Here is a 27,304-nt window from a genome sequence, read left to right on the forward strand (position 1 = left end):
TTAATACACATTTGGTGCTCTAGTGAAGATTTACAGGAGCAAGGCGGTGTAAATGGGATTGACTCAAAATAAATGTTTGGCGTGTCTCAGTTGCTAAGCTCTTGATTTCTCTCAAATATATGTTATCTATACAACAAATTCCTCTATTTTTTCTTCCTGATTTACCGTTGGTGTATACATAAATTTATCCTATCAAATGTGATGGGTGATAAGCTATCCCTAACTATCCTTGAAAATCGTTTTTAGCTTATGGGTTGTAGTAGCTAGCAGAATGATATCATGGGTTTATTGATGTCTCTCTCAGCCCTCTACAGCCAAAGTCTACTTCTCAGTAGCATTGCTATTTTGTGTACTGTACTGTACTGTACTGTACTGAGGTTAACAGTGAAGAACCACAACACAACTGTCCTTGGAAAGTCTGCAAAACTCCGTACAGCAAAAAAAATGCAGTAAAGCATGTTAATCAACTTGCTACGTTTTTTATTCTTTTGACAAATTGTGATTCAAACGATGCAAACATTTTCAAAAGTAAAAACGACAATTGAGAAACAAATGGAAGACTTGTAGCAAACAAACCTTCCTCCGATCCAGTCTCTTGTAACTGCATATTCCCCACATTTTATATTTCCCTTGGCAACACTTTACATTACGGAAACTAAAGCCCCAACTGCCGTTTCACTGCGTTTTTAATTAGTTTATTTTGGACAACAATGGAGCTCTATGGCACAGAGGAATACGATGGAATTTATAAATAAGAAAAATAAAGAATATGACCAGACTTCCATCCTTTAAAATCCATTTCTGTTGTAATAATTTGTGGTTCATTTTGATATGACAGGTTCACTGCTGTAGTGTTTTTGCACTGCACTTCTTTTTAATTCCATTTGCTTGGATTTTCTTCAGATGGCACCATATCTCTTTTCTTTTCCTATTGTCTTTTCTTTGTCACTACACCGTGATTTTCTAACTCTGTCATTATTTCCGCTAGATATTTGCCCAGCTAATTTTGGCCATGTGACGTTCAGAGTGTGCTGTGTTGCTATGTAACCTGTTGAGACGTCTCTGCAGCAGTGGCACCGAAGCAAAGACGTTGATTGCACTTGAAGGAAAAGTGAGTTTTTTGCTCTGATGTCAGCTTTAAAGAAAGAGGGGAGGGAGGGGTGTGTAAGACGGAAAGCAAACATGCAATCCTCGGCGGCCGTCCGTCAGTGTTTGAGTCCATCTTTATTACTGTCATCACCTGCAGAGGTAATGTTTTTCCTCTGGGCTGATAGTTGTCCAATGCAAACAGTGTCACACGGCTGCTTCGCTGCTCTTTACCCAGCAGCCCTTCTGGGAAGAACATGAGACGTCTTCATCTGGATGCTGCCTCATTATGGCTTTGTCTGACAAACACACACACCACTTCCTCTCTCGTCCAATATACACTTCTCCTCTGCCAAACACGCACGCTTTATTTGTGTAACGCACAGAAAAACACTCGGCTACACTTTTGCACAACTTTCCCTCCTCGCTCACTGTCTCTCTCCCGCACACACACATGCACATACACCTTTTGGGTGTAATAAAACAGCAGATCAGAGTCATTGGCTGCTGACAGGGACTGACACTGAAACCTGCTGTTGTTGGAAGGCTGCCTGGGAGATGTTCATTACTCACAAAGCTTGTCGGTTTGGACAGGAGAGGAACAACGGTCTTATTAAGTGGAGACCTGGAGCAGCCGTAGGGGAAATACACACACACCCACGCACGCACCCACATGGGCTCCGAGAAAAGTTTGAAGCTGTGGCTCCAACCGAGCGCTCGTATAGGCTGAGAGAAGTTGGGGCTGCCAGAAAAATTAAAAACTTTTCAGCAATGGCGGAATTTGCTGAGTTTGGAGTTTGACACGGCTGACAGACAGACAAATCGTGACATGACGACATCTGCAAAGTCAACCGCGGAGCCTCAGCAGCGAGAAGGGAAGTCAAATTCTGCTGCGGAGGAATGTGACGGCCTCATTTTCACAGGAGCCTGCTGCTATTGATTGGAGTTTCTCATGTCTGTCTGGCTCATTGTATAACTCTCACAAGAAGAGATTCAATATTCCCGACATTGCTGAACCTGAAGCCTTGTTTCCATAGTAACTCTGCTCTCCGTCTCTCTAAACATAGCCCTCCTGAATGACTTTAGCTCTGTTCAGATCATCAAGCACAGCTGAAGAGGAGGAAAATGCGTGGACATGGACAATAATGTTCCTGACTTGAGGCGATGAAACGATTTGCTAGCTTGTCAGAACAACCAACGTCTTGGTGTATTTACAGTCCAAATCGTGGTTAAAGCAGCAGAGGAACCGAGAAAGGCAACATGAAACAAGATGAAAATAGGCTTTTATTTCACTAGGGAGCGCTCATCTATCTTCCAAAAAGGAAGATTTACAAGGCGCCACATGTTGAGGGCGCCAATGAGGACACTTGGTTGTGTTTTCTGCCGTGAAGTTTTAATCACAAAGCCCCCAATTCATCTCTCACCTGCTACTTTTCACCAAGTTTGCAAAAATCTTAAAATAGCAGCATCTCTCTAAACAACCTGCTCCATTTCAGCCTCGAGCAAAAGGGGGCCGTCATAAATCAAAACTACCACACTTGTGACGTTTCGGGGACGAGAGGGGAGTTGGCTGAATTAGCATTTGATGCAGTCATCACTGTTTTTTAGGTACATTTCCACAGGTGCAGCAGAGTCCAACAAGACGCCGCTGATATCATCAGGAAGTGAGGGAGAGGAAAAGTATGGAATCAAAGGAAACCCGGCCTTTAATCCTAATCTCTAAGAGGGAATCGCATTTCTAATACTTAAATGTGAGTGTTGTCATTGAAAAATCATGATGCATCTTGATGCCAGCGAGGATTCAACAATGTGATTCAAGACATGTTACACCTATACAACCCTTACTAAACCTTCATTTCATTTCCGGATGAAGAACCTGCTGATGTCTGACGCAACCTTGGAGGCAGCAACACTCTTTCTCATCTGGCTCCGTTCTTTGGCTTGCTGAGCCGTCCTCTGTGGAGAAAAAAAATGGAACATGATGTAAGAGGTTAAATCTGCAGTCGGCGCTGAAGAGAAAAGCGAGATCAATATATTGAGCATCTCTAGATTAAAGTGTCTGAGTGGTGGCATAAACAGCGAGAGGATCCCCTTATCAGAACGAGCAGCTCTCCACATCAGTTTATACACGTCGACATATGAAGCGTTTCCTTCCAAACTGACACCCACTCTGACAAAAATGCATTCTGGCGTGAAAGTAAAGCACATTTTAGCTTACAATGAAAGCTCTATTTTATTTTAAAACCTCTGCTCTCGGATCACTTCTGTTTTTAAGGAGTGGATTGTCTATGATTATGAAATATTGACTGAAGAAGCTCAAGAAGGAAAATGTTCCCAAGGCAACAAATGCTATATATCAATATGTCATACAGGCACATCATGTGATGTTATTACAGGCAATATATAGCTTTGTGAGGGATGGTATGACTTTTGATGAATGTGTTTGACCATGTATCACATTACTGCCATCACATATGATCCTCAACATGAGTGATGAGACTTTCTTTTTATATGGGGATAAAGGAGAGGTCCATCCACGGTGCACCTTAAATGTTAGACAAATTGCTTTTGCCCCTTAAGCCCTTTGGCTCTAAAAGCTGGTGTTGTGGTTGTCATGGGTGCAGCGATGCGGAGTGTGCACGTACGGCTTTGTGGCAAACGGTGCAGAGCGTCTGCAGGTTGTCCAGAGAGCACTGTCCTCCTCCGCTGTAGACCGGCCGGATGTGGTCGACCTGCCAGAAATCCCCTTCGACCGGAGCGCGGATCATCTCATTCAGCTAGAAGCACACACAGAATGAAATAGTGAGCGTCTCAGTACACCGACTACCCTTGGATGTTTTCTCATACTGCTCCAAATTGCCAAAAACAAGCTGTGATTGCGCTGCCCTCCCAAACCATCCATCTATGCTGAAGTTCATTTTTTTTAAACTGATGTGATGTCTTTAGTAAAGCTCACTCTTTTTCCAAGTGCTAAAGAGACCTTAATTGTTATTACACACACACACACACACACACACACACACACACACACACACACACGTATTAAACAAATCTCTGCACCGCAGGGCCACTTCTGCAATGCGCTTCACAATAAAAGAGGATAAAAACAAATAAGTCTCAAGGAGTACAAATGACAGCAAGGCGCATAAATCTACAACAGGAAATAATGAAAGAAAAGTGCAGAATAAGGCATCTGATTAAGGTTTAAAATGGTGAGATTAATGTAAGCCTGTATGATTGTGAGGATAAGACAATTTGATGAAACAATAATTGCACCAAATCAATGAAAGTGAACTTTGACTTTCTATTATCCATCACCATGAGATGCTTCAGGTACAACCATATAGACCAGCAAAATGGTATTGGCCTAGATAATGGGCAACTGTTGAGTACATGAAAGTCTGCCTGACAAAGACAGTGAAAAGAGGTTAAATAAACCGGAGGGAATAGCATGCTACAAAAGGATGCATAGACCTAAAATGCCATTTGTAAGCTGTTATTGACTTTGTAATATTTGGTATTTTCAACTTTTCAGAATCATACATGTAAACGCCATACCATCACTTTCCTGTGAAAACCATTAAAACAGTGTCATTACCAATATTGGGAAAAGGTTAGCATGCTAACACACTAAACTAAGATGAACATGGTGCACATTACTTACTAAGGCATGTTAGTAACATTCTACTTTACAGTTATGCACTTAAAATACTACTTCACAACACTGAGGCCCTATATTTAGTAATAATTACCAAGCATGTTAGCATGCTAAGATGAACATGATAAACATTACCTGCTAAACATTAGCATAATAACATTGTCATTGCGCTTATATTAGCATGCTAACATGCAACGTACCTGGTAAACATTAGCACCATAAAATCTTTATTGTAACGATGTTAGCGTGCTGACATTAGCATTTAGCTCAAAGCTCCACTGTGCTTAAATATAGCCTAAGAGCCGCTGTAGGTGTCATAACCAGTCGGGTGCAACTAATGATAATTACACTATTGATTAATCAATTTTTTATTTTTTTTTATTAAACTGATACAGATTGCCTTTTTTTAATAACAAAACTCAAAGATATTAAGAGTTAGCAAGTGGAGGAGCAAAAGATGATTGAAAGAATTAGATACAAAGAAAGAGAGAAGCTGGATGGAAAGAGTTCAGGGCAAAAAAAAAAAATCAATTTTCCTGTTTTCAGTGCTACTCTGTCGACATTAAGGCAGCGAGCTGGAATTGATCCCAACAGATTTAAAGAACAAGCCTGCTCACAGGGGCAGAGTTCACGTGTCACACACACACACACACACACACACACACACACACACACATCCGTATTAAACAAATCTCTGCACTGCAGGGGCACTTCTGCAATGCGCTTCACAATAAAAGAGGATAAAAACAAATAAGACACACACACACACACACACACACACACACACACACACACACAAGGCCCCAATACTACCAACGCACCCAAAGGCCATTTTAAATAAAGAAAATACACACACACCACCAAAATACCAATACACACATGACAGAATTATTTTACACACATACTTGCACACACCGAAAGAGACCCCAAGGTACACATAAAGACCCATATACACACACCAGGAAACACACGCACATGCACACGCACACACCAGAACCCCCTGTATGAACCAAAGAATGAGCCTATAATCTTGAGGCTCCACCACCGCTGCGGCGTCTTATCATGTGGCTGAGTTTGTTTCCTCCAAAGCTCGGTGCATCGATCGGCACTGATGCTGCTGCCGGCGGAAATGGGAAGAGTGTGTGTGTGTGTGTGTGTCTGTCTGTGTCTGTGTGTGCGCGGGGGGCTTTGCAGGATAACAGCCAACCAAATCAAACAGGCTTACTGGTCGAGGCCTGGCACTGGGGAAAAAAATCAATGGGCCCAGCAATCCATTTACTGGGAGCTAGCCCCTTAGAGTGCAGATCAACCTGTGTGTGTGTGTGTGTGTGTGTGTGTGTGTGTGTGTGTGTGTGTGTGTGTGTGTGTGTGTGTGCGTGCGTGCGTGCGCGGAGTGGACAGTGCAGGCCGCTTTTATGTTTGCACTTCCACAAACACAGACACAAAATGGTTTTCCTTGTCAGTTATGTAGAGCACATCAGGGGACTAATGTTAAAGTGCCCATATTATGAAAAAAATCACTTTTTCTGGGATTTGGGGTGTTATTTTGTGTCTCTGGTGCTTCCACACACATACAAACTTTGAAAAAAATCCATCCATGCTGTTTAGAGTGAGATACGGTTTCTGAATGTGTCCTGCCTTCAGTCTCTGGGTGAGCTGTTCAAAATCGGCACGGCTTGTGACGTCACAAGCCGAAACGAGCAGGCTATCCGCAACCATTAGCTCGTAGCGTTAGCATGCTAACGCTATGGCTAACGCTAGCATGCTACCTCGTTCTCAATAGCAAAGCACTGCTACAACACACACAAGTTCACCATAATCTACAAAAGAACTACTTCCATGTGCGCCCTCATTTAGAAGTCTCCCAGCTAATCCTGCCTTGTAACTGACCGAAGTTGTAGAAACAGCCTTTCTTTTACTGTCTATGGAGCTAGCTAGCTGACATGATCTACATCTGAGCTACTGGGCATGTGCAGTGCAATCAAAGATAGTACAGAAGAAGAAGAAGAAGAAAAGAGGTCTCACTCTGTAGCTAAAACAGAGACCAGCTGAAAAGAGGATCTGCAGCAGTGAGAGAGAGCACTGCAGTACAACACAAATATGGTGTTTTTTGAAAATTAAACCATGTAAACTTATTCTGGTACAACCTTAAAATACAATTATGAACCTGAAAATGAGCATAATATGGCTGCTTTAAGACGATGTGTTATTGTAACATTTCCAATACTGAAGGTCTAATAAGGTTGTTATTTGCTTATAATGCACTGCCATTAAACTTCATCACTTCCAAAAAAATCTTTATGTCTGGTTTATTTCTTCCTCTGCTTCAGTGTCTGACCTGTTTGAGTGACAGCTGCGCGAGCCAAGTGCTCTCCAGCATATCCTTGCGCTGGGAGGGCGGGGCATCACGGACCTTCAGAAACAGGTCGTGGGCATGGAGGCCGCAGTGCTGACAGATGCCCTGCTCTGCCTCCAGCACTCGCAAGCGCATGTACGGCTGGCTGGAGCGCAACTGGAACTCCTCTTGGCACCTATGAGTGGGGAAACATATACATCTGCCTTTACAACAGAAGAAAGTCGTCACTGTCATTTTCTACTGTAGTTATGATTCAGCTGAAAGGTGCAGGGGAGCACATCAATGTGTTGAAGTTTGATCAAATCCAGGCATAGAGTAAAGGATCTCACCTTGACTCAATGACCTAAATTTAGCTCGTGAAAACAACTTAGGGAAATTCTACATTAAATGGGTAGTTAGACTAAAGGGACACAGAGACATATTTTCATTCATAAGAATTTAGTTGGCGGTTGTATTCAGTTTGACCATGGGAGTGAGCAGGAAAGGGTGCAGCGTCTTGCTCTGGGTTAGCAAGACATTGCAGAGACGGAACTAGCAGAATTATTCCACTTAAAAATATAATATATATTGGTGTTAAAATGCAGTGAATTGATCTTGAAAAAACAGGAAACAGGAAAAAAATAGGAAAAGGATATCTAAAGGATGTCTAATTTGGGAACAGCAATCTATTCTAGTCATCAGAAAACCGTATTCCTGCTGCAAAGCAAAGTCAGTAAAAAAACAAGGTGAAGTCAACATTATAGTTTTTGAGTTTGTTTTGCACAAAAACTCTTAAAGCTTGGAGTATAATTGAATTTTTAGGAGCCAGATGGATGGGCTTTGGCACAGAGGACAATTGGTACAGGAAAGTTGAAGCAATCACAGATACAAACTATTTGAAAGTTAATTTAAAATGCTTTTTTTGGACAGACGTTTTACCAAAGATGGATGGATTGACCCGTTGCAGTAAGCCCCACCCATCTGGTGCTCCAAGCAAGGAATGCTAAGACTTACTTGCATCTGCAATTTGACACAAGTCTTCGGAACTTTTTGTGCAACTCTTTACAAGGACCTGGAGGATGCTGACCATGATAATTGACGTGTATCTAAAGCCACGCGTATAGCTTCGAAACTGCATGTATTTAGTGTCACTACATACCTGTGGCTGCAGAATCGAGTGTCCCAGGCCCCGCCAGTGGTAGAGCAGGATTGATGGCAGGACAGACACAAAGGGACACCGTCACTGTCCACTGCCTGCAGGTAGCCGGACTCTGATGAGGGCTGCTCCTCCACTGTCTTACAGGACTTCTTGTCCAGGCTGCAGATTGAAAAGCAAATGTATTACATCTACTCAGGATTAAAAAGTTCATTCATTGGCTGCTTTAAAAAAAGACAAAATCAGAGCAGCAGAGTGAGTGTGTCATGACTCAGTTATTGCACTGATAGAATTAGTGATGTGGAAATGTACATTATTCAGAATTTATTAAGTTAACAGGTAAACACAGAGGGAGTTTTGAGTTTGCAATTACAGCAAACATCTATAGAAAATGTAGAGGTGAGAGAAAGAAAGTTTCTTATAAAATAAGAATTATATTATATCTCTGTCCAGTATCCATGCTTACACTTTAGCATCAAATATGTTAAGAAACGCAAAGCTTAGATAACTAACAGGACATGTTAATATGACGAAATGTGAACTTAGCAGACTTTAGGCTGGCTAAACACTTGTGTGTAACGTATAGACAAGAAATATGCAGTCTTCAGAACTATTTTGATGTCAGAAGATAGGGCACAAAATGCTGCTAAATAAAAGGATTCCATCCAAGCAATCTATTCTTTGTATCTTTTTGATTCAAGCAGCATGGCTGCTGCAGATTTTAAGCCATTTACGCACTTAACTTCAAAGAGAAGTTACCTTGACCCATGTGGTAGACATAAGTCTGTAAGCCAACAGCCAGATTCAATGTAGAGCTCAGTTATTTGAACATCAGCAGAACAGCAAACACATTTCAATAAATATTAATTTAATATAAACATCTCTGCTTGCTTTGTGTGCTGCAGAGTTGATGGACATATAGTGTGTGTGTGTGTGTGTGTGTGTGTGTGTGTGTGTGTGTGTGTATATATATATATATATATATATATATATATATATATATATATATATATATTTATATATATATACACACACATACACACACATTATATATATATATATATATATATAAAATGGTGATGCATCTGCAGAACATTTCAAGTATCTGTATGTGTATGCCTGTCCTTTTGGCATAGGACAGCGAGTTTGGGCATTTGCCATGGTGTCCCAGCAGGGTGCTAGAGCCACGATGGAGGGGACAGATGGACTAAATTCTCTTTCCCCATAGTTTACAATTCAGACAGACAAAGAGAGGAACAAAGAGCCAGAGACAGAGAACTACATAGTGAGATTTAATCATTGAAATGGAGAAGAAAAAACCCTGCTCTAAAAAAGGAACTTTGCTGCTTCAAAGTTGAGAAGATACAAAAAATTGGAAGTACCAAGAGACAAATACTGTGCCAGCAACATCTACTGGATGAAACGGAGACAGAAATAGACTTTTTCGTGGTGTGCCCAAACTGCCCAAATTGTTAAAACATGGCACTTTGGAAAAGAAATGTAACCCAGAAATACATGGTTTGCTAGTAACTGTAAATGTTGAATGCATTAGCCATAAAAGTGAAAATAAATCAAAAACATATAACATAAGAATGTATTATTCTTGCAATGTTATTAAAATGAATTATTATTGGCACTTTAAATTTAGCTTTCAAGTTATTTAAATTCATATATGCGCAAAGCAAGTGAGCATGTTGGCAGCTCTACATCGCAGCATGAGGTAACTCATGCTTCAAACCCCAGAAATCACGCAACATGTTTTCAGCAAACGGCACACAGCCTGCTAATGTTTACCACCGAGCTGATCTCTGATGCTTTATACCAAATGCACGAGAGGAACGACATCTGACGCTGGTGAGTCCAGCTGTCAGTGGAGTGCTTGCAGGGGGGAAAAAAATTATATTTTATACATTTTAAATGGTATCTTCCTGTGGACAGTGAGGTAACCACCATACCAGATAGATTTATTTTAGAAAAAATACAGTTTTAACAGTGACATTAAAGCAAACTCCTGTGATATATTCAACACTGGGTTGACGTGGTATGGATGGCAAATATCACCTCAGTATAGTCACCAGCACACCAACTGAATTAAAAAATGGAACAAAGAAATTCAACTTTGGATACAAATCAATATTGGCTTATAGTTTATGAAATACAAAACACTAAAACTTTTTTCAGTGATGAAGAGAAAATTATGCTACATTATCCAATTATCTTTTCATGTCGTTACCATGCTAGCAATTACACATTTTAGCTTTTTAGAGAAAACTATAGTCTCTTGCTAAACAACATGCTAGCTTTTGAAATTATATATATATATATATATATCTTAATCTTTTGCTAAACAACATGCTAGTTTCATGTTGTTAGCATGTTAGCTTGACAACAATGTTGGCTTTTGGTAAACATTTGTTTTTATATTTTCAGGGATACTTTTGTATTCCTCAAGCTGTTCAAAGATGTATAGTGTACACAAGCATACATTTCAGATGGCACCTTTAAGACACTTCATGGTATATCACAGACATTTTGTAACACCAGCTGCTGTGTACATATGGGAAAGAGTGCGTGTTTGCTGCAAGTTTCCATAGTGATATTCCCTCCTGGGTGAGCTGGTTGCATCTTACCCAGTAAATTGTATTATGGTCTATATTTACTGTACAAACACGCTCAGCAGGCCTTTGTGCCTCTCCCACAAGGCACACACAGATCTCCATGGAGACAGCCTAGGGAAGGAAAATGAAAATACACCAAACCCCAAAGACAAAGCCGCGTGATGACACAAATCACCTCCACGTAGAGACCATGAAACCTTGTCGTTAAAAACCACAAACAAGGCTGGACATGATCAGCTAAATCTAAATACTGTTGGTGGGGATTTAGCACTTGCAATAAACCAAACAAATAAAGAAACCCAGAATATAGCAAATGCAAATTAATCTTCAGTTGATTTCCTCCTGCCGTGAATATCCACCCACATATCTGCCCTGTAACCTACCTCTCTGAAGCAGGTGGTGTTAGTGAAGCAGCAGACCTCCTCTTTGTGAAGAAGTTTTCATTGGTGACTAGTCGGACGCTGCCTCCTTCCTGCTGGGCCTTGCTCAGGGAGGCCTGGGCCACCTCGTCTTTACTGATGTACCTGTGGAAATGGGATAAACAGGGCCATGAAGGAATGGGGGATTTGCAGATGTTATATAACTAAAGAGCTTGAAGAGAGCTGATTCACATGTAGAGCATGTGGGAGTTGGTGCAAGTAGATTCAGAAACTCTTCCTGGACAGCATTAGTCGCAGCTAAAATAGAAAATTTGATGTTGCTCAAGCATATCAGAATCAGAATCAGAAAAAGCTTTATTGCCAAGTACGTTTTTTACACATACAAGGAATTTGTTTTGGTGTTGTAGGTGCATGTCACACATTCTCTAAAATAAGTTAAACAAACAGGTTAAACAGAACAAACAATATAAGTATAAATATATGTATATATTTACACACACAGAATGTATTAAAAATAAGAGAGTAAGAATTAAGATAAAAAGAGCAGAACAGTAGATTAAGTACAGTGGCATGTAGAGCCAGAGGTGGGGTGTGGAGAGAGCCAGGGTGGTTTCCGGGCCTTGTTAATAAGGCTAGTGGCGGAGGGGAAAAAACTGTCCTTGTGTCGTGAGGTTTTGGTCCTGATGGACCTCAGCCTCCTGCCAGAGGGGAGTGTCTCAAAGAGTTTGTTGCCGGGGTTGGAGGGGTCAGCCACAATCTTTCCAGCACGCTTCAGAGTCCTGGTGGCGTATAGGTCCTGGAGCGGCGGCAGATTGCAGCCAATCACCTTCTCAGCTGACTGAATGACACGCTGCAGCCTGCCCTTGTCCTTGGCTGTGCTAGCAGCGGACCAGATGGTGATGGAAGATGTGAGGATGGACTCAATGATGGCTGTGTTTTTGTGTCTTTAGAGCGTTGAGCTCTAGGTTGTTTTGCTTGCACCACTTCACCAGGTGGTCAGCCTCCCACCTGTAGGCGGACTCGTCTCCATCAGAGATGAGTCCGATGAGGGAGGTGTCGTCCGCGAACTTCAGAAGCTTGACAGACTGGTGACTGGAGGTGCAGCTGTTGGTGTACAGGGAGAAGAGCAGAGGAGAAAGAACGCAGCCCTGAGGGGATCCGGTGTTGATGCTCTGTGAGTCGGAGATGTCTTTCCCCAGCTTCACATGCTGCTTCCTGTCAGAAAGGAAGTCAGTGATCCACCTGCAGGTGGAGTCAGGCACACCAAGCTGGGAGAGTTTCTCCTGAAGCAGAGCCGGGATGATGGTATTAAAGGCAGAGCTGAAGTCCACAAACAGGATCCTGGCGTAGGTTCCTGCGGAGTCCAGGTGCTGGAGGATGTAGTGGAGGGCCAGGTTGACTGCATCGTCTACAGACCTATTGGGTCTGTAGGCAAACTGCAGGGGGTCCAGAAGGGGGTCAGTGATGTCTTTGAGGTGTGAAAGCACAAGGCGCTCAAAGGACTTCATAACCACAGAGGTCAGGGCGACGGGTCTGAAGTCATTAAGTCCTGTGGTCCTTGGCTTCTTGGGAACAGGGATGATGGTTGAGGTCTTGAAGCAGGCTGGCACGTGACATGTCTCCAGCGAGGTGTTGAAAATGTCTGTGAACACTGGAGACAGCTGGTCAGCGCAGTGCTTCAAGCTGGATGGGGAGACAGCATCCGGTCCAGCAGCTTTCCTGGGGTTCTGTCTAACTGTTCCGTAATCTTAGTCATCTGGTCGGGACTGCGGTAATCCTGGGACTCACCCACATAAATGTAACACACACCAACACCCACAGAACTAGCAACACTTTACAAACCGCCTCAGTGCAATGCCAGATGTGCGGTTATACTTTTCTGGACACCAAACTGTGCTTAAACGTGCAAATTCTTACTTTCATTGCTTATTTTCAGTGTTATTTGTGTGCTTATATTCTGTTTGTCCTCTTCCCCTGCTGAATCCTATCACTATTGCTGCTGCAGCAATCTAATTTCCCCACAGTGATCGTCAATCACCTGATCTAATCCATTTACCCCAACACTGGTTTTTATGGCCCTTGTAATACAGATGCTAGGTGTGCGAAGTCGAAAAATTGCATGAAACACTACACGTCAATCTGGACAGGATTAAAATGACCCCAGGGTGTCAGAGTTGACGCAAAATACAGGAGAGGAGGAGTTGGGAGAAAAATAAATCTCTGACTTGTTTGTTCTAGGTGGAAGAAAATTGCTGTGGTCTTGAGAGAAAAGTGACCAATCACCAAACGTCCCCCAGGTAACAGCAAGGCTTTTGACAGAGGGATGATACAACACCCTAATGTTCCCCGTGGAGCAATTATCCTTTCTCTGTCCTCCTCTACAGGGAGGTCAGAGATCAGGCTTCGCTACTAAACACCAGTCCTGCAGCTGGTAGAGACTCTGTGTTTTGCTCAAAGACACTCTGGCAAAGCGGATGTTTGCCAACTCCCAGCTACTATCGTAGGTTTTACGATAGTATTTTGTGGCCATGTGGTGATTTTTGCAGTTTGCGTAACATATTATTGTGTACCTTTATTTGAAAGTTTCTGTGTTAGAGGTGCAGCATGTGTCTTGTTCTCATTGGATAACTGAACGATTCAGCCTCCTTGTGTAGAGTATGTAAAGGCTGTGCTGTCACCCTTTGGGTCTTGTGAATAGCCATTGGTTAAATAAAGATGACTCTTTTAGTAAGTCAGCTAGTGAGTCAAGGTGATATACCCACAGAAAAGGTTTCTTTTGTATCGACTAGAAAGAAAGTGATTAAGTTCAGCAAAGCAACAATCTGCTGCCATACATATAGTTACTGGTTAGGGTGCAGATAATGAGCAAAAGGTTTTAAAGAAGTGAAAAGCAAAACAGCAGCTTTAAAAAAAAAAAAGGTGAGATAAGAAAAGATGGATGGAGAGACAGGAGGCAGCCATTGCATGGTATGGAAATTTCATAGTCAATCAACATAGTCAATTTAGCTGTTCCCTAATTGTTATGTAGATCGACAATGAATGTTTGTTCTGGCAGCTTTGCCAATTCTTGAACTTTAGGATGATGAAACAGTAGCACTTCTACCATCGAAATAAAATCAATAATTGGAACAGCTCGTAGACCTATAATAGAAGCAGAAAATACATTTAACACTATTTAACTAACTACGCAGTAAAAGACAGATACAAGTTGTCTGCCGTTATATGCTGAATTAACTATTTTGGCTTTTTTATTCACATCTTCGTGAAAGGTTGTTGATGCCGCTTGCAGAATCAAAATTAGATGTTTTAGCAAAAAAAAGTATATGTATATATATATCTATATATCTATATAGATATATCTATATAGATAGATATATCTATCTATATAGATATATATATCTATATATATAATGCTGACAGGAGTATTTGCCAGTATCAAAGACTTATTATTTTCAAATAAAAGAAATGTAATTATGGGTTATTTAATTCTACCTAAATGGTTACATGATGTGTTTTTATTCTAACTGCGCTGTTTCCCTTATTACTAATGAAATACTAGCCTCACTACTCACTCATTATTCCCTATATATTGTTATTAAATCATGTGAACTATATAGAGAACGACCAAACGAGATTTTGGACACTCACTGAAAACACATCGTTGCGTGACTTGCGTCAGGAGAGCGCCCATTATTTGTGTGACGGAGGCAGGCGCACCAAGCATCATGTAAACAAACCGAAACAAAAATTCTTCTAATACGTCCCTGAAACAAACCCAGGAGGAAAGTAAAAGGTTGTATTATATTTTCTTTTTAGTTTTTGCGGTTACTTCTATAGGGGACTATATAGTGAATGAAATTAACCGCGGAGAATTTGAACACCACTACAACATGGCGAACACACTATATAGTGCACTATTTCCGTGATAGGGAACGGTTTCAAACACAGCTTCTGCTATTTAAACAGGAAGGTTTCGCCACTATTAAACTAGCTTTTAATATTTCTACTTGGACCTGCAGGCTATACAGTGACATTTTTATGCATTTCAACCACCTCCATCTGGACATAATATTTATTTGGGAGGGAGATGGAAAGAAGGTAAAAAAAATAATAAAGGAAAGATAGATGACAGGAGGCAGAAAGTGGAGGAGGGGGACACATCAAAGAGGAGAAGCTTCTCTGGAAGCTGAGGGGAGATGAGGAAGAAGGTAAGTCTCCATCAAACACATGAGCTTCCTTTGCTTCAAACAGTCCCAGCACAGAGGCTGGATGAAACAAGATACCTAACACTAAACTGGAGTCCAACTGTGTTTCTGGGAGAGTGTGGATGTGTGTATGTACTGTATTTGCATGTTTTTTATGCAGCTGGGTGCTTTGACAGTGATTCTGTACACTAAGGTGACTGCTGCTCCATCCTTATGCATCATTTTTTTTTGCACTACAAGTGTTTGACCACCAATTTTCTCATCTAATTAAGAAAGAAAATAAGTGAATTTCCAAAAAAATGTCAAACTACGCCTTTAAGACAAGTTAGCTCCAGTGGATTATCTGGACATGGTTTTCTGCTGGTAGCCATTTGATGCACAGCTGCAGGAATGCTGCTGCAGACGTGGTGGCAGCCGGCTGCTGACAGCGTACCTGCAGAGCTGCAGACAGCAGCCGGATCCTCCCAGGCTGGCCTGCGTTCAGCACCGAGGCCAGACCCTGCTCAGCTGTGTAAAATTAAACTAACGAGCTAATGCGTCTGGCCCAGCTGAAGCTACTTTGATTGATGGCTACTATCCTCCTCTGGCTTCAGAGAGGCACGGCTCCTACAGCAACGGTCTATTCAATTCAAAGAAACTCCAAGCTGGTTTGCTGGAAATTAAATGCACTGCCATAGAGCCCAACAGTGTGGTTCCAGGAGTAAAAATCCCATTGATTTTCTCCATAAGGATTATGATTATCATCCATAATGTCTAAACCGTCCAAGGTAGACTGACCACGAGACACAAGGTTGTGAAACGAAAGTTTTTTCTCCTGTAAAAGCTAGAAGTCTGTATAAAATCAACCTTGTTTAAAGAAAGCATGCATTATTCATGATCGAATGGAGAAGTACTACACTTTCCACAATCCTAAGCGTAACAGCGACATCTCTGATTGGTCCTACCCACTGTTACCATACCAAATGTTTACTGTACCCTTGAATGGCTAGAGCGAGCTTCTACCATTGAAGTATATGATAGTTTCTGTACACAGTCTTGTACCTTTGCCTTTCTTGCCGTTTTCAAAATGTTTTTTTGCGCTGAATCAAATGTTTTATGGTCATGATTCCTCTCGTAGCTGGTTGGCTTGGTTCCAGACTTAAAACTCTTTATGTAAGAAATGTTTGAAACGTCAATGGAACAATTGAATGGGGAAAAACACTTCTGGAACCACAGCCATTAAAAAAGTAGGCAGTCACTGATGAGCTCTATGATCCACCCCAGAAGAACAGAGGAAGAAACATGGAGCCACAAATCCAAATTTAAAATGTATATGTTTAACTACTGACCTGATAAATGCTATGGTAACTGTAGGTTAACATAATGATGTATATAGAAATCTATGTATTATGAGGACTAAAAACATACCATATTTAAAGCTATAATCTCCCAAGATTTCAGTCCTGCTTGATTAGGAGACACCTGTGGCCACTTCCTGTACAGTAAAGGCGAACATTACCAGTAACAATTTAAAACTACTTTATGGAGAGGCTATTACAGAATACAAATACATGCAAATAAAAATGCTGGCCATAGTGTCAAAAATGGGATCTGATATTATGAAAATCTTAAGATTTATTACTTTAAAGTGATGATTTTACACATGAAGTTTAGAGTACTAGTTCAGCCAGTGAAATTGTATAATGTCTTCTGTGGCTCTGGAGGAGCTCAATCAAGTCTGACCGGCAATTTCCACTGGATGAGTAACGGCTGCGGAACGGCTCCGGAACGTCGACGGAGTCATTAGGTTTCCATTAAAGTCAATGACTGCGGAACGTCTGCGTCCCTACTCCGTCCCAGGTCTGGCGGTCCGCAGCCCTCTGGAGCAGATACGCAGAGCTTCTATTTTTGCCGGACGCCGGAGAGCTCCGCAGCAATTCAGCACACGGCAGACAGTGCGGGACAGGAAGTCGAACACAGAAACAAAATAAAAATCCGGTTAATTTTCAAAGTAAAATACACCGTGCTCACGGCGGATCATATTTCCCTGCACTTCACCTTGAAAACACAGCACAAAGTTGTTTCCCCTCTACTCCTCTGAATGGAAACAAACTGTTGTTGGTTTTGTGGTTCTATTCTACGTGAATTTGCGAGATATTGTGGGTCCTCGTGACTACAGCTGTCAGTCATGGCCGTAGCCGTGCCGCAACAAATCCGGACCTAGTGGGTATTGACGGACGGCGGAGCACGCAGCCGTTCTGCAGCGGAGCCGGTCCGCAGACGTTCCGCATCCAGTGGAAATCCACAGTGAGAAAATAACCCCGTCTTTTCTCAGTTTCAGCTTGAGACTTCAAATTTATAGCAGGGAGCCTGTGTTACAAATTGGAGGAGTGGAGTTTGAAAGATGTGGGTGTTTATCAGGTAGGGACTGTCTGCCTGATAAACTGCCTGATAAAGTTGCATAATGGGAAGTGTAGGATCTAGTGTTTTTTGCTGTGTGACTTATTCCTGGGGCTAAAAGTCAGTATATCATGGCCTCTGCTAAATCATTTTCTCGCAAGTTCCTAAACTTTATGGAAGTGCAATACTGAATCGCTGGAGTAAGCTTTAATATAAGCTGCCATAGCGACAAGATGTCAAAAAGCACTCTTTATTTTGTCAGGCAAATGTTCTAGTTCCTTATCCATTTTCCATTTTTTTTTAGATGTTTTTATGATGTTGTTTCTGAATTAATGTTTTTATATGGATGTTAAGAAAAGTAATTTTATCCACCCAATTCTATCCTATAATAGAGTTGTACTATTCAATGTAATATGTTTTTTTCGTTTTAGCAATCTGTACAAATAATATCTTCCAATTATTTTGTATATGCTTACGGTAAAGTATCTTTCACCAATTTCATTAAAATATTTCTCACCTGTACATTTCCATTTTAGAACAGTCTTTATTTGAAAAAATTGAATACTGTCGTGTTCAGTTGATCAGTTATGATTGGATGGGTGATTTTGCCTGGACTATGGTTAATAAAACCATGAAATTGTTAACTGAATTTTACTAACCATCGCTACTCGTGTGTGTTGCTTAGCAACCAAATTGATTAGCAACTAATGTGAAGAAAATTAGTACACATATATACATGAAATACAATTCTTGTGCATTCTTATTCTATTATAATGGCGTATTATAGAAACAGTAAACCGTTTATAGCCAACGTTTGCAGTAATCTTGTATCAGTACTTGCAGGATGCAAACCCGATTAAAATCCTCTAAACTTTTCTAAAATCACTGTAAATCACCATGAGTGGCTTATGACGAAAATATCCACAGTGTTGGAAGCCCAGGCAAAGTGCATTAAGTTTGAAGTAGTTGAAAACGGAGCGTCTCAGTGCTGGGAAGGTAAGCCGTGATCGCCCCGCTGAGCCGAAGCTGGAGCTTGATTGGTTCTGATTAGTGAATAAATCAAACAGGTATCAAATCAAGCTGGGCCAATTGCCTCCTACTCACACCTTGATTAGGTTCATGCACCCAAACACGTTCCCCAGTTGAGAAACACTCTCTCTCTCACACACACACACACACACACACACACACACGGGTCTACCCTGTAATTGGCAAACTCTCCCTGCCTCTAGCCACGCCAGCTGTAATTAGTGTGCCAGCAACAATGCTTGTTTGTCAAAAAACACACATGTACACATGCTCATCCCATCCTCTCTTTTGCCTCAGCTGAAAGCCTTTGATACACCCACACACACATGCACACACACAAATACTATTCAGCCTTCCATGACGCCTGAGGCAGTTAGTATTTACAAATCTGCGGAATTTTCTGTGGAATCTTACACATTGCTCTCCGGTACGAAGGGGCGCAAAGCCGAGTAGATCGAGGAGGGTTAACCCATTCAAACACAGTCGACCTGGGTATAACCCTGGTTGAGCCATTGGTGTGAAAGGGGTATAACATAACCCTGTGTGGCCTGCGGGGTTTTACTGTAGGTATTAGCCAGATATGTTAACGATTGCAGCTTACGTTAGAGCAGATAAACATGAATTAACAATGAATCTATTCCTTTTGGTCTTGTGAGTACAGGTCTCACTCTTACTACAGTTGCTATGCTATGATAACCAACTGCTGTTCTGGGGAGGGGTTTAGCGAATGGTCAATTACCACCAGAATGTTTACTCACAGCTAAGTATTTGAAAGTCAAAGTAGCATGTTTCCTTCAAGAACATACTTCCAGCAAAAATCTGACCTCTTTATGCTGGAGTGAGGGCGCTGGGCGGCGGCCAGCTGCTGCAAGCCTAAAGTGGGGCTGTGGCAGAGGAGGCCGCTGCGTCGAAGCAGTTTCTGCTTCATGGCTGCCAGGCTGCTCCACTCCTGAACGAACCTCAGCACCTGCGGGGAAGAACACATGACAACTCACATCATATTCAATTTTAAGCTAAAACCGAAACCACTGGAGCCTTCATCTTCAACACAAATTGATATTTTGAATATTGGAGCCTCTTCAAGAGAAAAACATTTCTTTTGTTTTTCAATTTTGAAATATACACTTTAGCTGAAAACAAAACAATCCAAACCTGCAGAGCACACATACACACACAAGGAGACAGATTTCCAGATAGCTATATAAAACCCATCAAACCGAGAGAGAGCTGTGTATGCTTTCAGCCAAGTCAAGGATTCAAAGAAAATCGACTGGCAAAACAACAAATAGCCCACCAAGCACCAAGGCCTAATGGGCAATTTACCTGCGTATATTACACTCGAGGAGTGTTTTCTTTCCATGGATGATACCTACTCACGCAAAAGGATTATTTGCGTGCAAATAAAATTCAATATGCATTATAAAGACAGTTTCACACCCAGGTATGCTTTGTTGATGTTTTTGCAGTTCAATTGTGCATATGTTGACAGAAATATTACGAACTACTCATTAAAATTAGCTAAAACACAAGAGAAATGAAATAAGGAACATAAGAAGGAAAAGAAGTGGCTTCACATGAGGATGCACATGGGAGGTTTGAGATGGGCGATATGGTTAAAAATGATTTTAACGTTATTAATTAAGTATATTTTCTGAAATCAATAAATGAAATGGCATAGCAAATGTGTAACTTAAAGACAATAAATGATAATACGAAATTTTGAGATCTGGGTAACTAGAGGCTGATATTCCTATGGAAGCACTTGGAAGTGAAGCTGAGGTTTGTATTTAGCCCAGGAGGAGATCAGGGGTCAAAGCCTTGCAGTCAGGATGGATGTAATGTTCTCACTGATCGAGGAAACCCTGCTCTACACACACTGGATTGTCTGGTACAGATGAAGATTTAGAAATATCCTGAGATGGTAACTGTTTTGTGAGGTCATCAAAGGTTAGCCCAAAGTCAAGGAGTCGAATCAGATGTCAGAAGTCATGACTGAGGAGGAGAGTGCGATGGCGTTTCCAGCTTCCAGCGTCTCCAAAGGTCAGGTTAAATAGGTGACATTGTGTGGGTGGGAGGGCTTGGATTTATCACTGTGAAGCTGGATAAAGTTGTTCGTTAATCATGCTTAAAGGATAAGGCTGTTGATATTCTGAATTAGTCTTACTGCCAAATAAATAAATAAATCCTATATAAAGAAAAATAACAACAAATGTATCCTTCTAACATCTATTGTGTGTGTATCCAAAGCCTGATATATTTTATTCCTCTGAGTAGAGCTCTATTATGGAATGCTGTTTTATTCAATATTAAATAAATAAATATATAAGTCTAGGAAATACATCCGTAAATAAATAAATGAGTCAATAAAGATATATAAATAAATGTAAATATAAGTATATAAATGAGTCAATATAGCTCAAAAATATGCATTGATTTATTTCAAGGAACCTTTATTTCATTAGCCCACAATTACTTATTTTTATATATATTTATTGCCTCATTTATTTATTTCAGGATTTATTTCATAGGCATGTTTACTAATTCATGTATTTATTAATTTATTTAATATGGAATAAAATGGCTTTCCGTACTCCATTGTCGTCCAAAAACTATTAAAAACACATCAGTGAGCCACACTGTTTTAGTGGGTGACATTTACCATGAACATGGGAACTGTAGTTTATTTTGACTCTATCCCACACATACACCATCCTGCTGCTGTTAATTCTCACTAGAGCAACAAATGTGTATTAATGCATAGATGAAAATAGTCCCCAACAAATGCACTACTTCCTCCTGTTTGAGTAACAATTGATAAAAACTACAGTTCCCAGCTGTTTTAGGAATTAGTTTAGCGTTTTTATAGGCAAGCCGTTTTAAAAGATTAACGTCTACAGCAGGAACCAATGGGCTTGGGGCTGAGTGCCACAGACAGGGTAGGGAAGTTGGAAAGACAGACTAAGTAACACAGTGTTGGTTTTTCATCTTTTCATGGGATTTGCTGACGCTAAGAAATATACAGTATAATGCCAGACTTGCATCCTGTAAAAGGCGTCAGCACAGAATTGTAAGAACATGTAAGAGGATGACAATGTACACTCTCATCTTCTCAGAAATTTATTATTCATGTTTCATCCCTTAAAAGGCTCCATTTTCATGAAATATAGATTATTCTGATATCATTTATAATAGTTTCCCCATAAACTCTATTACAAAATGTTTGCTTGGGCAGCCTCTCTTTGGTTGTTTACACACCACTGCCTCCCCTTCCAAGCCGTGTTGCAGCCCACATTAAACCGCTTGCTTACTATTGATTTTGATGGACAATTGGAGTGTAACAGGGCGTAAATGATGGGTCAGAGGATGGATGCAACGCACGCCTTCGTCTCGCAAACCAACATAAACAACGTGACAGGTGGGGCGTCTGTCAGCGGCTCCGTTACTGCCACGGCAGATTGCAGGATTTAATATTAGCTGGTTGGCGTGCAGGGTCGTTTGAGGCGATGATCCGTCTCCTTTAACGACCGTCATAAAACGGCACTTGCTCGTTTGCTGGTCTCCTTGGCTGCCCAAACCCCCACACCGCCCCCTCTCTTTCCTTCCTTCTCCATCATCCCCCAATCTCTCCTCTCTCTCTCCCCCTTCACGCCCTGCAGTGGTGGAAGTGGGCGCCCACACTCCATCTATCTATCAGGCGCAGTGGTGTCATTAGTTTCACATGGCTGTAACACACACATATCCGATATCTGTTTAATCACCCCGTACAGCTTTGTGCCTCATTTTCACTGGATCAGTGGAATTGAGAAGACAGTCCTACTGACTGTGATATCAAACTAAATAATTTTGTCTAAAATTAAGGCATGAACATATGTAGATTTTCTGTCATCTTGGAAATGATGGAAAGTCATGTGGTTGATATCTTTCTAATAATTCAAAAGACGGAAATATCGGCACATTTTACAGCCTAAAAGTCAGCTGCACTGGAATTCCCCTTTCAGGCGTTATTACAGTAATGACACATTAAATAGCTACATGTCCCACGTGTAAACACTCCAATCCACATGCACACCCACACACGTTTATGAGTATCAAAGCGCATGTAGGACACACACACACACACACACACACACACACACACACACACACAGAGAGAGAGAGAGAGAGAGCCTGGCGGGAAGGGCAGACCTGTATTTGATTTTCCCGGCGCCGGCTGAAGGCCTCGGGCAGGTCGTCCCAGTTGGTTAGTTTGATGTCTAGAGGGACGAAGCTCAAGTTCAACGGAGTCCCGTCCTAACACATGAGAAGACAAAGAGGAAGAAGACAGCCTTAAGCAAATAGATGTGTTACTCCTCTTAGTAATATTACTGCTACTTGAACCACCATCACTTTTACTAGAGCTACTACGGATATTAATGATGAGAATCTTTGGTCTGCATGATAACAGGTTAGCAGCATATTTGCACCTTAGTGTCAAATATAAAGTCATTTGGATATTTTGGTGTTTTTCTATTAACATCTTATTATAACCCCCCTCTTTAGCATTAATAAGCAGCACAAAAACAATTATAAGGGGGTTAAAGTAAAGTGTTACTACCCAGATTAAGAAAAAACATTTCCTCACTCATCTCGAGTGATTTCTCACCGGGCAGTTTTATTTGCCCAGGCTTTGAGATATCTGTCTCTGAAATATCTGCCTCCACCGCAATACAATGGAGGTGAATGGAATTTCATCTGTGGTGCTCATAGCAGTAACTACTGCCATTTACAAAATTCACCACAAACATCTCATTTCAGAATTAGTGCAACCATTACTTTAGGTAATCTACAAAGCATGCTGTCAACTGTTTTTTAGAAAGATTTAATCGCTAGAAAGTAGTTCCAAAGAAATCTGATCCTAGATAAAACACAACCCGTAGAAAAAAACTTATTATAAAGTATTTGTACTTCTCTTCTTTCTTTTTTGTCCTTTCATAAACCTGAGTCAGAAATTCTAAAGGGATATACTGTACGACACATCATAATTATTTTTTCTTAATCCCAGATATGGATTTTGCATAAATGATTGTAAACGTAAATTATATTATTCCGAAAAAAGCAATCAAATATTTAAATCAGAAGAAAACTATTTGTATGGCTATAGATACCAGAATGGGTGAACTGACCCCAAGTGATTTAGTAATGTAGTCATTTATTTTTGGCTAAAATCTCCTCAGTCTCACTCACAAGGCAGAGCGAGATCCATAAAACACTCGCTGGTTCTTGGAAGCAGTAAATGGTGCATAGTGGCACCACTACTTTACACACAGTCCCTTCATGGTTCTTTGGAGGTTCCTGACGGGCTCCTCGTGTTTGCCCAAACAGTTGGTGAGACGTGGGCTTTGCTGCTGAGTCACTGGTGCAACCAAAGCAGACAAATACAACCATGCACGTTCACTTGCTCAGTGTACCTCTAAGTGAATGACCACGCAGCATAGATATTGTTTTACTTGCCTGACAAGAATAAATGTCAGGGTAATATTGTAGTTATATAACTTTGTGAGGGGTGGAATGCAAACAAAACATCTCTGATGCTGTCAAATAAATGTGTTATGTGTCAGAGAAGGTGGGCGTCTTTCTTTTTGTCATTAACAGAAGGATTTCTTTGACTGCTAACATCACTTTCTCAGACAGCAGAAGATAATGCTATGTTACTGTGAACTAGCAGGATAAAGTCAAATACTACTGTGTAATGTGTTTGACATTACTATTGGATAATTTCATTGGCATTAGATAATCCATGCATACTGTCCTTTCACAGTGATTATAGTATGACAGTTATTTGACTTCAATTATCTATTTTCATGTGTGAACTCTAGTATTTTATCCTTATTAAGAGTTTACCCACATAATAGCATCAAACATAGTTTTTTAGCCATGCTAATAACCTGGCTGAAATATTTTGAATAATATATTTAAATATCTCAACAAATATTGGTTGGTGTGTGGCGTAGTGCTTTCATGAGGTGGATATTTTTGTGAAAATGTGAAATGCCTTGACAACTATGGACAGTTTGGCATGCAATTTGGTACAGACATTCATGTCCCTCTCATGATAAACTGTTATAACTTTGGTGATCCAGTCACTTGTCATCTAACCATGAACACCATCAACAGGTTCAATTTTGTATTTGACCGATACTTTGGTTTATGACCAAATACCTGCAAACTAATGACCTTCCCATCAGCCTCAGCTGTACTTTGTGTTAAGTGCCAAGTAGCAAATGTTAGCATGTTAACACTCTAGTGAACACGGTAAACATATACCTGCTAAACTTTAGCATGTTGTCATTGTGAGCATGTTCGCACACGTGCAAACCCATGTAGCTCAAAGCACCGCTGTGCCTACTGTAAGTACAGCCTCACAGAAATACTAGCATGGCTGTAGACTCTCAGTATTGTTTCCTAATGAACATCTAGTACATGTGCATATGAGAATAATATTGTGAACAAAGGTAGCAGATAATAACACAATGTGAAATGGGAACCTTGATTGTTAGTTTGAAAGACTACTGAGAACATAAAGAAAATATTGTAAAGGGTTTAAAGTACAAAAGAAGCTGTCATTTTTTAAATAAACTAAAATAGCCGTTTGGTGCTGTATGGAAAATGTATGCCAATAGCACCTGCAGCACCAAAACTGTCACCCTACAATTAGGAGCCAAATAACCGGTTTTATAGAGTTTACATGTAATTAGTTTCATTGTGTTCTGCAGCTTCATTTGTATTAAACTATAGGTATTTTTAGCCAAGCAATCACATATTTAATAACTAACTTGCAGAACTTGAATCCAATTACATTCAAGTTCTGTAATCTGGCCACACTTAATTCTTTTGTGGTTGCCATGGTAATTTCTTTGGTAACCAAGGAGCTCTTTAGTGATCTCTTTTGTTTTATATATGTACACTACTTTGAAGATCCTGCTTCTCGTGACAGTAAGCATGCATTAGTAACAAAAAAAATGAGGATTATACAGTAAAGAGTATAAAAAAACTGCATATACCTACAAGAATGAACCTTGCTGTGATTATGGCTAATAATACTGCCGCAGCTAAGAGGTATCTGCAGAATCATTGTATAAAAAAAAAAAAAAAAAAAAAACACAATAAAAGAAAATGTTCCCAGTTATTATTTTTTTCATTAGCACTAACTACTGCCAATTTGAAGTCTGAGAAGCCACTTACACTCAGTGTTAACTTCACCCAGACAACAGTGATTGTGCCAAACATCAGGAACGTTTTACAAGAGAGAGGCTGACCAGAGTGAAATTAGGTAAAGCTACAATCTAGTTATCAGCTTACAGAGCCACTCCAGCCATGGACATGGCGGACAGAGAGGACAGGCACGAGACCGGAGAAAGGATGACGTTTAAAAGGTTAATACCTGCCGGCAGCTGACACAGGGATTTGGACATACAAATCAACATTAGGAAGTTTTTTCTGTGCTGTATCCTCAGTGCACTGAGGCTCACGTATTTATTTGGATTATGGCAAAATAAATATCATGGAGAGTCAGGGGAACGGTCTAGAGCCTCGCTAGATGTAATTAAAAAGAGGTGTGCTATCCTTCCCAATGGCATAGTAATAAATATATATATATATATTTAAAATACATGCATTACAAATTAAGAAAACAATCATTTAAAAGGGAAACAAATTAGAATTCTCCAAAAAAGAGGTTAATTTCTTTTCATGTAAAAAAACTCAACTCAATCTTATTTTAGGCATATATGAGTTTCACTTAATAGTTATAGTGTGTGTGTGTGTGTGTGTGTGTGTGTGTGTGTGTGTGTGTGTGTGTGTGTATGTATATATATATATATATATATATATATATATATATATATATATATATATGCGATCTGTTTAAAATCACGTAAACAACTCTTAATGTTGACCTTTATAGATATAATGTAGATACTGTATATCGTCTATAAATATGGACCTTAAGGATTTCTATAGTGTTTTCATTAAGTATGTCAGGGGTTTGTAATGAGTACCCCTAAATAAAGGGAGTCACAGCAAAGGATTTTAAAAATAAGTTTAGCACAACATAATGCACGTCTGAATCATCCTGACGTGGTAAACCCCAGCCATCTGCTACTCCTGGTGTTGACATGAAATAAAGAGAGCAGGAACACTGAATCCTTGAATAAAACAGAAAATGGACATCAAATTACTAATACTCTCAATATTTCTCATTCAAACCCCGGTGACAAATCTTCCTCCGATTGTGCATTGAGCGGCCCCCAGTGTGAATTCAACGCCTGGTCCAGGATTATCCCGATGTGACAGCTTTTCAGCCAGAATTCCTACAGTTCATCATTTAAACGACAGCGGGGGACATTTATCTCCGCGGCTTATCGTCTCAGCCACGTGTACATGACACTTGTCTATTGCCGTCAGGGTAATATTCCATTGG

The 27,304-nt window shown here is 40.6% G+C and overlaps 1 protein-coding gene across 3 annotated transcripts in view; it reads right to left on the bottom strand.

Annotated features, from left to right (window-relative positions):
• Positions 1-463: 463 nt before the first annotated feature.
• zranb3 (zinc finger, RAN-binding domain containing 3) overlaps positions 464-27,304 on the bottom strand; it is a 78,757-nt gene continuing 51,916 nt past the window's right edge. For all 3 annotated transcript variants that reach the window (XM_035998404.1, XM_031291864.2, XM_031291863.2), the window contains exons 16-22: positions 23,032-23,136; positions 19,671-19,813; positions 11,237-11,377; positions 8,239-8,397; positions 7,083-7,275; positions 3,732-3,863; positions 464-3,042 (exon numbers count right to left, since the gene is read on the bottom strand). In XM_035998404.1, coding sequence (XP_035854297.1) covers positions 2,944-3,042; positions 3,732-3,863; positions 7,083-7,275; positions 8,239-8,397; positions 11,237-11,377; positions 19,671-19,813; positions 23,032-23,136 — 972 coding nt within the window. In that variant the 3' untranslated portion in view covers positions 464-2,943. The remainder of the gene's footprint in view (positions 3,043-3,731; positions 3,864-7,082; positions 7,276-8,238; positions 8,398-11,236; positions 11,378-19,670; positions 19,814-23,031; positions 23,137-27,304) is intronic.

Source organism: Sander lucioperca, chromosome 24 (assembly GCF_008315115.2).
Source record: "Sander lucioperca isolate FBNREF2018 chromosome 24, SLUC_FBN_1.2, whole genome shotgun sequence".
In the NCBI taxonomy this organism is placed as follows: Eukaryota; Metazoa; Chordata; class Actinopteri; order Perciformes; family Percidae; genus Sander; species Sander lucioperca.